Below are 15,090 nucleotides of genomic sequence, written 5' to 3'. Positions count from 1 at the left end.
TAGATCTGTTGAGAGAGTCTTTGAGTTTAAAAATTATGATGACAGAAAAGCTTTTAAGGTTGCTATTTTAAAACTCAAGGGCTATGCATCTCTTTGGTATGAGAATATGAAACACCAAAGGATTAGAGATGGTAAGGAACCAGTTAGGTCTTGGCTTAAGTTAAGAAAGAAGTTGAAGGAGAAATTCATAGCTAAAGACTATACTCAGGATATTTTTATTAAGCTGACTCAGTTGAAACAAGAGCAATTAACTGTTGAGGCCTACCTTAGGAGCTTTGAACAACTAACCCTACAATGTGAGGTCACTGAAAAACCTGAGCAAAAGATTGCTAGGTTCATTGAGGGTTTAGACCCTAAGATAGCTGGCAAATTGAGAATGCAACAAGTCTGGTCATTTGATGAGGCAATTAACCTAGCCTTAAGAATTGAGAAGCTAGGGAAGGTGAAGCCTGCAACACCCAAATTTCCCACCAGAACAACTTTCAAACCCTATACTGGTGTCAAAATGACTGAGGTACCTAAACCAGCTACCCAACCAACAGTAGACAAGGGGAAGGCACCCATGTACCCCAGAACCAACCCACCTTTATCCAGGGATAAAATCAAGTGCTTCCAATGTCAGGGCTTTGGCCATTTTAAGAAGGACTGTCCTTCTAACAGAGCTCTCACAGCTATGGAGATTGAGGAATGGGAAAGAGAGGGTCTAGTTGAGTATGAAGAAGAAAAGACACTGGTTCCAACAGGGATGGAAACTGAGAGGGAAACTGATCAAGGACAAGTTGTGGCTCACCCTGACACAGGGCACAATTTGGTCCTATGGAGGGTTATGCACTCTCAACCAGCTCCTCTAGAAGCGATCGGAGATCCATGATATTCGGGAGTAGGTGCACTTTGTCCAAGGGAGAGTGTGTAATTTGATCATTGATGGAGGTAGCTGTACCAATGTAGCTTCCACCATCATGGTTAGCAAGCTAAGCCTGCCTACTCAGGAGCACCCCAATCCATACAAACTGAGATGGTTAAGCAAAGGATCTGAAGTGAGAGTTGACAAGCAATGCATTGTTCCCTTTTCAATTGGGAAGGTGTACAAGGATGAAATCTTGTGTGATGTGGTCCCTATGGATGCCTGCCATCTACTGCTAGGGAGACCATGGGAGTTTGACAGAAATACCACTCACCAGGGGAAAGAAAATGTCTATGTTTTCAAGCATAATGGAAAGAGAGTCACTCTGACTCCCCTACCACCAAACCAGAGGGGTTATGGAAGTCCTAACATGCCTGAGGAGGTTAATGGAGTACTATTTCTATCTGAGGCAGCTATGGTCAAGGAGCTGAGGCAAGAACAACCTGTGTTGTTTCTCCTATCAAGGGAAACCAACACTGAATGGAACAAAGATGTACCTGCAGAGGTTCAACCCCTAATTAAGAAGTACAAGGAGGTTTTTCCAACTGAGTTGCCTAGTGGATTACCACCCCTGAGAGGCATTGAGCATCACATAGACTTTGTACCTGGATCTGTGCTCCCCAACAGACCAGCTTACAGGTGTGATCCCACAACAACTAAGGAACTACAACACCAGATTGAAGAATTAATGACAAAGGGATTTGTAAGGGAATCATTGAGCCCCTGTGCGGCAAGACTGCCGCCTTCTGGTACCCAAGAAGGATGGAAGTTGGAGAATGTGTACTGATAGCAGAGCTATAAACAACATCACAGTCAAGTACAGATTCCCTATTCCAAGACTAGATGACATGTTGGATGAGCTCAGTGGGGCTCGGATATTTTCAAAAATAGATCTCAGGCAAGGGTATCATCAGGTGAGAATAAGAGAAGGTGATGAATGGAAAAAGACTTTCAAAACCAAGCATGGCCTGTATGAGTGGCTTGTCATGCCATTTGGTTTGTCTAATGCTCCAAGCACCTTCATGAGGCTCATGACTGAAGTTCTAAGGCCCTGCCTTGGGAGGTTTCTTTGTAGTGTACTTTGATGACATACTCATTTACAGCAGGAGTCCATCTGAACATGTGTTACATTTGGAGGTGATTTTTAAAATACTCAGGGAACAGAAGTTGTATGGGAAGCTTGAGAAATGTACCTTCATGGTCAATGAGGTAGCATTTCTGGGATATATTATATCAGGAAGGGGGATTTCAGTTGATCAGGAGAAGATTCAGGCTATGCAAACTTGGCCAGTCCCACAAACAATCACGAAGTAAGGGGTTCCATGGCCTGGCATCTTTCTACAGAAGGTTCATTAAGAATTTCAGCTCAATTGTTGCACCAATTACTGAGTGTATGAGGAAGGGAGACTTCCAATGGACTGAAACTGCTCAGCAGTCCTTTGAGAGGGTCAAAAAATTAATGTGTGAGACTCCCATTCTCAAGCTACCTGACTTTGAACAACTATTTGAGGTGGAGTGTGATGCTAGTGGGGTTGGAATAGGAGCTGTCCTAATCCAAGGCCAGAGACCAGTGGCCTATTTCAGTGAGAAGTTGAATGGAGCCAAGCTGAAATATTCAACTTATGACAAAGAGTTCTATGCAATCATAAGGGCTCTTACACATTGGAGTCACTACTTGAAACCTAAGCCATTTGTGTTGCATTCTGATCATGAGGCCCTGAAATACATCAATGGCCAACACAAGCTGAGCCATAGACATGCTAAGTGGGTAGAATTCCTGCAAGCCTTTAACTTTTCAAGCAAATATAAAGAGGGGAAGCAGAATGTGGTAGCTGATGCCCTATCTAGGAGGCATTCTTTGTTGACTGTCATTAGTAACAAGGTCCTTGGGTTTGAATTCATGAAGGAGATGTATAAGGAGGACCCACGACTTCTCCGAGGAGTGGATTGTTCTCACGAAGGAGGCTCAACTCAGGGTAAGAAATATATGCTACAGGAAGGGTTTTTGTTTCATGGTAACAAGTTGTGTGTACCAAGGGGATCCTACAGGGATTTTTCGATCGGGAAGTCCATTCGGGAGGATTAGGGGGACATTTTGGTGTTCAAAAAACCCTAGATATCTTACAAGACCAATTTTATTGGCCTAGAATGATGGGTGATGTTCAGGCAGTCCTTAGAAGGTGTTCAACATGTCAGAAAGCCAAGAGTTCCTTCCAAGCAGGACCCTACACCCCACCTGCCTATCCCCGATAAGCCTTGGGAAGGTGTGAGCCTTGATTTCATTGTGGCATTACCAAGAACACAGAGAGGAAAAGATTCAATCATGGTGGTTGTGGACAGGTTCAGTAAGATGGCTCACTTCATAGCCTGCAAGAAGGCGAGGATGCTGCTAGTGTTCTTTGAGCTATACCTTAAAGAGATTGTGAGACTTCATGGGGTTCCTAAGACAATTGTATCTGACAGGGATACAAAATTTATGAGCTACTTTTGGAAGACCCTATGGAAGCTGCTAAAGACAAAGCTTTTGTTCAGTACCTCTCATCACCCACAAACAGATGGCCAAACTGAGGTCACTAACAAAACTTTGGGGAGAATTTTAAGGTGCCTAGTTAGCAAAACCTTGAAGGATTGGGATTTAAAGCTAGCTGCAGCTGAATTTGCATTCAACAGAGCACCATCTCCGCAACTGGTTACTGATCCTTTTGAGATAGTCTATGGGGTTAATCCACTTATGCCCTTGGACTTATCTTCTGTCCCAAAGGAAGAGATCAATCCTGATGCCAAGAGAACAGCTGAACAACTGCTGAAGTTGCATGAAACTGTAAGAAAACAAATTGAAAGGTCCAATGAGCTGTATAAAAAACAATCCAAGAAGCCTAGGAAAAGGAAGGAGTTTGAGGCAGGAGATATGGTTTGGCTGCACCTTAGGAAGGAAAGATTCCCCTCCAAAAGAAAGAACAAGCTTATGCCTAGAGCAGATGGGCCATTTGAAGTCTTGGAAAGAATTGGTCCAAATGCTTATAAAGTTGACTTGCCAGGGGAGTATGGGGTTCATGGCACATTCAATGTGGGTGATCTAAGTCCATTCTATGAAGATTCTGAGGGAGAGGAGGATCCAGGCTTGAGGGCAAGCCCTGTTCAACCAGGGGGGGTTGCAGCAGGAGCTGATAACCAGGCCAGCACCTTTTTTATGACAGGCACAATTCAAACCTGTGATTCCATTCAGGCAACCTCAACTGCCAGTCCAACTTCACCAGTCCACAAGAACAGCAGCCAGGCTAGCCACCATCAGCCACCTTGGCCAGCTGAATCCTTATTCAACTAGTCACAAATTAATCCTAGGGAGCCAGGCCAAATTCCTAAAGCATTGCACCAAAAATCAGACTGAAAAGATAAGTTGCAGGGGGGTAAAACAGATAAAGTAAAGTTGCCATTTTTGGCCAAACAAGAGAAAACTCTCAACAAAGAGGAACCTGGCCTATTCAGCATTCATTTTATAGAGCCTTGAGCCATATAAAATGCCTGCACCTAAGCCACTTGACCCACAACAACCAGCTAAAGATTTCAGCAACCAGACAACATGTCACTATCAACCTGCAGCTCTTTTGTTCTTGTTCGGTTTGCCTTAATTTCTTTTGTATCCGTTGTAATATAAGTCCACTACTCTTGTTTGCTTCCTAAGTTTAATCCTGGCCCTTAGATGGAGTTGTCTAGGGTTTATCATGTCTTGAACATTGCACGAGAAAGGCCTATATAAGGACCCTTTCTCAGTCTGTTGTACTCAGACTTTGATTAATGAAAAACCTTGAGATTTCTCTCAAAATTTGCAAATCTTTTAACTTTGCTGAGTCTTAGTTATAAGTCAGACTTAATATCTTCTTGTGCTTGCTTAGAAGGTGATTAAGGATCTGTGGTGCTACTTGGAATAGGTCTGTGCTTGCTTGAGCTATTTTAAGTGCATTGTCTGGTTAAGCTTGAATTGGTTCTGTGCTTGCTTGAATAAATTCAATCTTAGTCTTCCTAAATTATCAAATTGATTTCCTGTGCTTGCTTGGGAATTAGTTTGTTAATTATATCCCATTTTCATTTACCAAAATAATCACAAAACAATCACAGAGTCTTACCAGAAACTGTCTGAGATTTCTCTTATTTCAGTCTGGTTTTCTATTTATTAAAAATACTTGGAGTGCCTGTAAAATCCTGAGAATTGGCACAGTTTTAGTTTACTCTCTTAACTAAATTATCACCAAGTTTCATGATTTTTCAGGGTCATTTACTATTTTTATAAAAATCCCCAAGTTTATTGCATTCCCTGAAAATTACTCCTTTGCCTGTTTCAGGATTTATCCCATTTGTGCTTGTTCCCATAGTTTACACTGCAGGTGTGAGCCTTGATTTCATTGTGGCATTACCAAGAACACAGAGAGGAAAAGATTCAATCATGGTGGTTGTGGACAGGTTCAGTAAGATGGCTCACTTCATAGCCTGCAAGAAGACCGAGGATCTTGCTAGTGTTCTTTGAGCTATACCTTAAAGAGATTGTGAGACTTCATGGGGTTCCTAAGACAATTGTATCCGGGGGATACAAAATTTATGAGCTACTTTTGGAAGACCCTATGGAAGCTGCTAAAGACAAAGCTTTTGTTCAGTACCTCTCATCACCCACAAACAGATGGGCAAACTGAGGTCACTAACAAAACTTTGGGGAGGATTTTAAGGTGCCTAGTTAGCAAAACCTTGAAGGATTGGGATTTGAAGCTAGCTGCAGCTGAATTTGCATTCAACAGAGCACCATCTACTGAATGGTTACAGATCCTTTTGAGATAGTCTATGGGGTTAATCCACTTATGCCCTTGGACTTATCTTCTGTCCCAAAGGAAGAGATCGATCCCGATGCCAAGAGAACAATTTGAACAATCTGCTGAAGTTGCATGAAATCGTAAGAAAACAAATTGAAAAGTCCAATGAGCTGTACAAAAAACAATCCAAGAAGCCTAGGAAAAAGAAGGAATTTGAGGCAGGAGATATGGTTTGGTTGCACCTTAGGAAGGAAAGATTCCCCTCCAAAAGAAAGAACAAGCTTATGCCTAGAGCAGATGGACCATTTGAAGTCTTGGAAAGAATTGGTCCAAATGCTTATAAAATTGACTTGCCAGGGGAATATGGGGTTCATGGCACATTCAATGTGGGTGATCTAAGTCCATTCTATGAAGATTCTGAGGGAGAGGAGGATCCAGGCTTGAGGGCAAGCCCTGTTCAACCAGGGGGGGTTGCAGCGGAAGCTGATAACCAGGCCAACACCCTTTTTATGACAGGCACAAGTCAAGCCAGTAACACCACTCAGGCAACCTCAACTACCAGTCCAACTTCACCAGGTCACAAGAACAGCAGCCAGGCTAGCCACCAGCAGCCACCCTGGCCAGCTGAATCCTTGTTCAACTAGTCACAAATTAATCCTAAGGAGCCAGGCCAAATTCCTAAAGCATTGTACCAAAAATCAGACTGAAAAGATAAGTTGCAGGGAGGTAAAACAGATAAAGTAAAGTTGCCATTTTTGGCCAAACAAGGGAAAACTCTCAACAAAGAAGAACTTGGCCTATTCAGCACTCATTTTATAGAGCTTTGAGCCATATAAGATGCCTGCACCAAAGCCATTTGACCCACAACAACCAACCAAAGTTTTCAAAGAACCAGACAACATGTCACTATCAACTGCAGCTCTTTTGTTCTTGTTCAGTTTGCCTTAATTTCCTTTGTATCCGTTGTAAAATAAGTCCACTACTCTTGTTTGCTTCCTAAGTTTAATCCTGGCCCTTAGATGGAGTTGTCTAGGGTTTATCATGTACTGAACATTGCACAGAAAGGCCTATATAAGGACCCTTTCTCAGTCTGTTGTAGTCAGACTTTGATTAATGAAAACCTTGAGATTTCTCTCAAAAATTTGCAAATCTTTTAACTTTGCTGAGTCTTAGTTATAAGTCAGACTTAATATCTTCTTGTGCTTGCTTAGAAGGTGATTAAGGATCTGTGGTGCTACTTGGAATAGGTCTGTGCTTGCTTGAGCTATTTTAAGTGCATTGTCTGGTTAAGCTTGAATTGATTCTGTGCTTGCTTGAACAATTCAATCTTAGTCTTCCTAAATTATCAAATTGATTTCCTGTGCTTGCTTGGGAGTTAGTTTGTTAATTATATCCCATTTTTATTTACCAAAATTATCACAAAAACAGTCACAGGAGTCTTACCAGGAAACTGTCTGAGATTTCTCTTATTTCAGTCTGGTTTTCTATTTATTAAAAATACTTGGAGTGTGTGTAAAATCCTGAGAATTGGCACAGTTTTAGTTTACTCCCTTAACCAAATTATCACCAAGTTTCATGATTTTTCAGGGTCATTTACTATTTTTATAAAAATCCCCAAGTTTATTGCATTCCCTGAAAATTACTCCTTTGCCTGTTTCAGGATTTATCCCATTTGTGCTTGTTCCCATAGTTTACACTGCAGTCCTTGTTCATTAATCCTTGTGACTCGTTGTGTGAACCATTTGTCCTTGTTCATTATCCCTTGTGACTCATTTTGTGAACCATTTGTCCTTGTTCTTTAGTCCTTGTGACTCGTTGTGGGAACCATTTGTGCTTGTTAATTACTCCTTGTGACTCGTTGTGTGAACCATTTGTCCTTGTTCATTATCCCTTGTGACTCATTGTGTTAACCATTTGTCCTTGTTCTTTAGTCCTTGTGACTCGTTGTGTGATCCATTTGTGCTTGTTAATTACTCCTTGTGACTCGTTGTGTGATCCATTTGTCCTTGTCATGGTGACTTGTTGTTCTAACCATTTGTCCTTGTTCATTAGTCCTTGTGACTCGTTGTGTGAACCATTTATCCTTGTTCATTAGTCCTTGTGACTCGTTGTGTAAACCATTTGTCCTTGTTCATTACTCCTTGTGACTCGTTGTGTGAACCATTTGTGCTTGTTAATTAGTCCTTGTGATTCGTTGTGTGAACCATTTATCCTTGTCATGGTGACTTGTTCTAACCATTTTTCCTTCTTTATTAGTCCTTGTGACTCGTTGTGTAAACCATTTGTCCTTGTTCATTAGTTCTTGTGACTTGTTGTGTAAACCATTTGTCCTTGTTCATTAGTCCTTGTGACTCGTTGTGTGAACCATTTTTCCATGTTGTTTAGTCTTTGTGACTCGTTGTGTGAACCATATGTGCTTGTTAATTAGTCCTTGTGATTCGTTGTGTGAACTATTTGTCCTTTTCATGGAGACTTGTTATTCTAACCATTTCTGCATGTTCATTAGTCTTTGTGACTCGTTGTGGAAAACATTTGTTCTTGTTCTTAGTCCTTGTGACTTGTTGTGTAAACCATTTCTCCTTGTTCATTATCCCTTGTTACTCATTGTGTGAACCATTTGTCCTTGTTCTTTAGTCCTTGTGACTCTTTGTGTGAACCATTTGTGATTGTTAATTAGTCCTTGTGATTCGTTGTTTGATCCATTTGTCCTTGTCATGGTGACTGGTTGTTCTAACCATTTGTTCTTGTTCATTAGTCCTTGTGAGTCGTTGTGTAAACCATTTGTCCTTGTTCATTAGTCCTTGTGACTCGTTGTGTGAACCATTTGTCCATGTTCTTTATTCCTTGTGACTCGTTGTGTGAACCATTTGTGCTTGTTAATTAGTACTTGTGATTCGTTGTGTTAACTATTAGTCCTTGTCATGGTGACTTGTTGTTCTAACCATTTACCCATGTTCATTAGTCCTTGTGATTCATTGTGTAAAACATTTGTCCTTGTTCTTAGTACTTGTGACTCGTTGTGTAAAACATTTGTTCTTGTTCTTAGTCCTTGTGACTTGTTGTGTAAACCATTTGTGCTTGTTCATTAATCCTTGTGACTCATTGTGTGAACCATTTGTCCTTGTTTATTATCCCTTGTGACTCATTGTTTGAACCATTTGTCCTTGTTCTTTAGTCCTTGTGACTCGTGTGAACCATTTGTGCTTGTTAATTAGTCCTTGTGACTCGTTGTGTGATCCATTTGTCCTTGTCATGGTGACTTGTTGTTCTAACCATTTCTCCATGTTCATTAGTCCTTGTGACTCGTTGTGTAAAACATTTGTCCTTGTTCTTAGTCCTTCTGACTCGTTGTGTGAACCATTTGTCCTTGTTCATTAGTTCTTGTGACTCGTTGTGTAAACCATTTGTCCTTTGTCATTAGCCCTTGTGACTCGTTGTGTGAACCATTTGTCCATGTTCTTTAGTCCTTGTGACTCGTTGTGTAAACCATTTGTGCTTGTTAATTAGTCCTTGTGATTCGTTGTGTGAACCATTTATCCTTGTCATGGTGACTTGTTGTTCTAAACATTTGTCCTTGTTCATTAGTCCTTCTTACTCGTTGTGTGAACCGTTTGTCCTTTTTCATTAATCCTTGTGACTCATTGTGTGTACCATTTGTCCATGTTCTTTAGTCCTTGTGACTCGTTGTGTGAACCATTTGTGCTTGTTAATTAGTCCTTGTGATTCGTTGTTTGAACTATTTGTCCTTGTCATGGAGACTTATTGTTCTAACCATTTCTCCTCGTTGTGTGAACCGTTTGTCCTTGTTCATTAATCCTTGTGACTCGTTGTGTGAACCATTATCCTTGTTCATTATCCCTTGTGACTCATTGTGTGAACCATTTGTTCTTGTTCTTTAGTCCTTGTGACTCGTTGTGTGAACCATTTGTGCTTGTAAATTACTCCTTGTGACTCGTTGTGTGATCCATTTGTCCTTGTCATGGTGACTTGTTGTTCTAACCATTTGTCCTTGTTCATTAGTCCTTGTGACTCGTTGTGTGAACCATTTGTCCATGTTCTTTAGTCCTTGTGACTCTTTGTGTGAACCATTTGTGATTGTTAATTAATCCTTGTGATTCGTTGTTTGATCCATTTGTCCTTGTCATGGTGACTGGTTGTTCTAACCATTTGTTCTTGTTCATTAGTCCTTGTGAGTCGTTGTGTAAATTATTTGTCCTTGTTCATTAGTCCTTGTGACTCGTTGTGTGAACCATTTGTCCATGTTCTTTATTCCTTGTGACTCGTTGAGTGAACCATTTGTGCTTGTTAATTAGTCCTTGTGATTCGTTGTGTGAACTATTTGTCCTTTTCATGGAGACTTGTTATTCTAACCATTTCTGCATGTTCATTAGTCTTTGTGACTCGTTGTGTAAAACATTTGTTCTTGTTCTTAGTCCTTGTGACTTGTTGTGTAAACCATTTCTCCTTGTTCATTATCCCTTGTTACTCATTGTGTGAACCATTTGTCCTTGTTCTTTAGTCCTTGTGACTCTTTGTGTGAACCATTTGTGATTGTTAATTAGTCCTTGTGATTCGTTGTTTGATCCATTTGTCCTTGTCATGGTGACTGGTTGTTCTAACCATTTGTTCTTGTTCATTAGTCCTTGTGAGTCGTTGTGTAAACCATTTGTCCTTGTTCATTAGTCCTTGTGACTCGTTGTGTGAACCATTTGTCCATGTTCTTTATTCCTTGTGACTCGTTGTGTGAACCATTTGTGCTTGTTAATTAGTCCTTGTGATTCGTTGTGTTAACTATTTGTCCTTGTCATGATGACTTGTTGTTCTAACCATTTACCCATGTTCATTAGTCCTTGTGACTCATTGTGTAAAACATTTGTCCTTGTTCTTAGTAATTGTGACTCGTTGTGTAAAACATTTGTTCTTGTTTTTAGTCCTTGTAACTTGTTGTGTAAACCATTTGTGCTTGTTCATTAGTCCTTGTGACTCGTTGTGTGAACCGTTTGTCCTTGTTCATTAATCCTTGTGACTCATTGTGTGAACCATTTGTCCTTGTTTATTATCCCTTGTGACTCATTGTTTGAACCATTTGTCCTTGTTCTTTAGTCCTTGTGACCCGTGTGAACCATTTGTGCTTGTTAATTAGTCCTTGTGACTCGTTGTGTGATCCATTTGTCCTTGTCATGGTGACTTGTTGTTCTAACCATTTGTCCTTGTTCATTAGTCCTTGTGACTCGTTGTGTGAACCATTTGTCCATGTTCTTTAGTCCTTGTGACTCTTTGTGTGAACCATTTGTGATTGTTAATTAGTCCTTGTGATTCGTTGTTTGATCCATTTGTCCTTGTCATGGTGACTGGTTGTTCTAACCATTTGTTCTTGTTCATTAGTCCTTGTGAGTCGTTGTGTAAACCATTTGTCCTTGTTCATTAGTCCTTGTGACTCGTTGTGTGAACCATTTGTCCATGTTCTTTATTCCTTGTGACTCGTTGAGTGAACCATTTGTGCTTGTTAATTAGTCCTTGTGATTCGTTGTGTGAACTATTTGTCCTTTTCATGGAGACTTGTTATTCTAACCAATTCTGCATGTTCATTAGTCTTTGTGACTCGTTGTGTAAAACATTTGTTCTTGTTCTTAGTCCTTGTGACTTGTTGTGTAAACCATTTCTCCTTGTTCATTATCCCTTGTTACTCATTGTGTGAACCATTTGTCCTTGTTCTTTTGTCCTTGTGACTCTTTGTGTGAACCATTTGTGATTTTTAATTAGTCCTTGTGATTCGTTGTTTGATCCATTTGTCCTTGTCATGGTGACTGGTTGTTCTAACCATTTGTTCTTGTTCATTAGTCCTTGTGAGTCGTTGTGTAAACCATTTGTCCTTGTTCATTAGTCCTTGTGACTCGTTGTGTGAACCATTTGTCCATGTTCTTTATTCCTTGTGACTCGTTGTGTGAACCATTTGTGCTTGTTAATTAGTCCTTGTGATTCGTTGTGTTAACTATTTGTCCTTGTCATGGTGACTTGTTGTTCTAACCATTTACCCATGTTCATTAGTCCTTGTGACTCATTGTGTAAAACATTTGTCCTTGTCCTTAGTACTTGTGACTCGTTGTCTAAAACATTTGTTCTTGTTCTTAGTCCTTGTGACTTGTTGTGTAAACCATTTGTGCTTGTTCATTAGTCCTTGTGACTCGTTGTGTGAACCGTTTGTCCTTGTACATTAATCCTTGTGACTCAATGTGTGAACCATTTGTCCTTGTTTATTATCCCTTGTGACTCATTGTTTGAACCATTTGTCCTTGTTCTTTAGTCCTTGTGACTCGTGTGAACCATTTGTGCTTGTTAATTAGTCCTTGTGACTCGTTGTGTGATCCATTTGTCCTTGTCATGGTGACTTGTTGTTCTAACCAATTCTCCATGTTCATTAGTCCTTGTGACTCGTTGTGTAAAACATTTGTCCTTGTTCTTAGTCCTTCTGACTCGTTGTGTAAACCATTTGTCCTTGTTCATTAGTTCTTGTGACTCGTTGTGTAAACCATTTGTCCTTTGTCAATAGCCCTTGTGACTCGTAGTGTGAACCATTTGTCCATGTTCTTTAGTCCTTGTGACTCGTTGTGTGAACCATTTTTGCTTGTTAATTAGTCCTTGTCATTCGTTGTGTGAACCATTTATCCTTGTCATGGTGACTTGTTGTTCTAAACATTTGTCCTTGTTCATTAGTCCTTCTTACTCGTTGTGTGAACCGTTTGTTCTTTTTCATTAATCCTTGTGACTCATTGTGTGTACCATTTGTCCATGTTCTTTAGTCCTTGTGACTCGTTGTGTGAACCATTTGTGCTTGTTAATTAGTCCTTGTGATTCATTGTTTGAACTATTTGTCCTTGTCATGGAGACTTATTGTTCTAACCATTTCTCCATGTTCATTAGTCCTTGTGACTCGTTGTGTAAAACATTTATCCTTGTTCTTAGTCCTTGTGACTTGTTGTGTAAACCATTTGTGCTTGTTCATTAGTCCTTGTGACTCGTTGTGTGAACCGTTTGTCCTTGTTCATTAATCCTTGTGACTCGTTGTGTGAACCATTTGTCCTTGTTCATTATCCCTTGTGACTCATTGTGTGAACCATTTGTTCTTGTTCTTTAGTCCTTGTGACTCGTTGTGTGAACCATTTGTGCTTCTTAATTACTCCTTGTGACTCGTTGTGTGATCCATTTGTCCTTGTCATGGTGACTTGTTGTTCTAACCATTTGTCCTTGTTCATTAGTCCTTGTGACTCGTTGTGTGAACCATTTGTCCATGTTCTTTAGTCTTTGTGACTCTTTGTGTGAACCATTTGTGATTGTTAATTAGTCCTTGTGATTCGTTGTTTGATCCATTTGTCCTTGTCATGGTGACTGGTTGTTCTAACCATTTGTTCTTGTTCATTAGTCCTTGTGAGTCGTTGTGTAAACCATTTGTCCTTGTTCATTAGTCCTTGTGACTCGTTGTGTGAACCATTTGTCCATGTTCTTTATTCCTTGTGACTCGTTGAGTGAACCATTTGTGCTTGTTAATTAGTCCTTGTGATTCGTTGTGTTAACTATTTGTCCTTGTCATGGTGACTTGTTGTTCTAACCATTTACCCATGTTCATTAGTCCTTGTGACTCATTGTGTAAAACATTTGTCCTTGTTCTTAGTCCTTGTGACTCGTTGTGTAAAACATTTGTTCTTGTTCTTAGTCCTTGTGACTTGTTGTGTAAACCATTTGTGCCTGTTCATTAGTCCTTGTGACTCGTTGTGTGAACCGTTTGTCCTTGTTCATTAATCCTTGTGACTCATTGTGTGAACCATTTGTCCTTGTTTATTATCCCTTGTGACTCATTGTGTGAACCATTTGTCCTTGTTCTTTAGTCCTTGTGACTCGTTGTGTGAACCATTTGTGCTTGTTAATTAGTCCTTGTGACTTCTTGTGTGATCCATTTGTCCTTGTCATGGTGACTTGTTGTTCTTGTTGGGAAATGTGTCCTCAACAATAGTGCGATCATATGATTTAAAATCATTATTAAATCTCATTTTAAAGAATACAATTGGGAAGTAATATTGTTACTGTCAACTGGTCAACATATATCGGTAATGATTGGCTGACTAGAGTTTGACATTCATTGTCGTGTGACGGTGGTGATCGATTGACCCCTAGGTCATACCTAAAGGGCAATACTCTTAATTGATTATTTAATTAATCGTATAATGTTGCGAGTTAATTAAATTACTTGAAAATTGACGGACGATTTTGGAAGTAAAATTTACGTATCAAATTGAAATGTGATTAAATGAGATACGGTCTGAGTAATTGAATTGTATCATTACTCGGATGAAATAATTGTTTAATGTAACAATTAAATTTGAATGAATTGTTATAAATACAATCTGTTGTGATTTATAATTGGTAAAAATTTTGGTACAAGTAATTATGAAATTACTAAGTCGATTTTTGTACATGGCGTATTTTTATTAATACGTTGAATTTTAATATGTTAAAATTACATAACAAATATATGTGACATGTGACATGTAACATATAGACAATTGACAAAATAATATGGACTCCATATTAAGTAAAAGTGCCGAAATAATGGAGGAGGATTAGGCTTAAATTATGTTTGTATTTTAAATAGAAAACATAATGATTAAAAGCTATTAGTAGCCATGCAACCCTATTATCTTGTGAAGACAAATATGGGCATGCATTGGCTCCCCAAAAAGTCCCTCCCACCACCGGTTTTGCTAGAGGTAATTAGAGAGTTTTTCCTCTCTAATTCATTCACATTATTTTTCTAGAGTAAGAAAGATAATTTCCTCTCCATTTTTATGACAAGTTAGAGAGATTATTTACTCCAAAAACTCTTCTCCTCTACCCGGTTTTAGGAGATTAAATACCAACTATTTTGGTTCAATTTTTATAAGATTAATATTATACTAGATCCAATAATATTAATTAGATTAAGAGAAAGCCTTGGGTATAAAGCTTAGGGAGAGATCTTACACTTAGATCTTGTTCATCCATAAGGAAAGCTCAAGAACAAAAAAAAAGGAGATTTCTTTTGTGCCCTATAAAACCGAAACATCATTGTAAGGACATGATTTCTCTTCTCTTTATTATATTGTTTGCATGCATAAAATCCGTATTTAATTTTATGACAAATTAATTTTAACATATATGAGTATGTTAAGTTTGTATATGAATCTACATTTCCATCAATCGGTATCATGAGCCACGGTTGTTTGCATGCAAATTGGTTAAAAGTTTTTCCGAGTTATATGAATAACAAAATAAAACTTGTAAAATTTGTGTTATTATGATATATCACGAAATAATTACATGCATGTTAATATTTCTGGTCCTAAAGTGTTTTAG

At 39.1% G+C, this 15,090-nt stretch overlaps 1 protein-coding gene across 1 annotated transcript; it reads left to right on the top strand.

Annotated features, from left to right (window-relative positions):
- The first annotated feature begins 959 nt into the window (after window positions 1-959).
- LOC141640893 (uncharacterized) lies at window positions 960-1,691 on the top strand. Its single transcript, XM_074449571.1, has one exon. It carries the CDS (start codon window positions 960-962, stop codon window positions 1,689-1,691), a length of 732 nt encoding a protein of 243 aa, XP_074305672.1.
- The last annotated feature ends 13,399 nt before the right edge of the window (window positions 1,692-15,090 follow it).

This window comes from Silene latifolia, chromosome 2 (assembly GCF_048544455.1).
Source record: "Silene latifolia isolate original U9 population chromosome 2, ASM4854445v1, whole genome shotgun sequence".
NCBI classification, from domain to species: domain Eukaryota; kingdom Viridiplantae; phylum Streptophyta; class Magnoliopsida; order Caryophyllales; family Caryophyllaceae; genus Silene; species Silene latifolia.
This window is presented reverse-complemented; position numbering and strand designations above follow the sequence as displayed.

Coding starts and splice junctions, on each gene's coding strand:
- LOC141640893 (XM_074449571.1), top strand. CDS start 960: ATGGTTAGCAAGCTAAGCCTGCCTACTCAGGAGCACCCCAATCCATAC.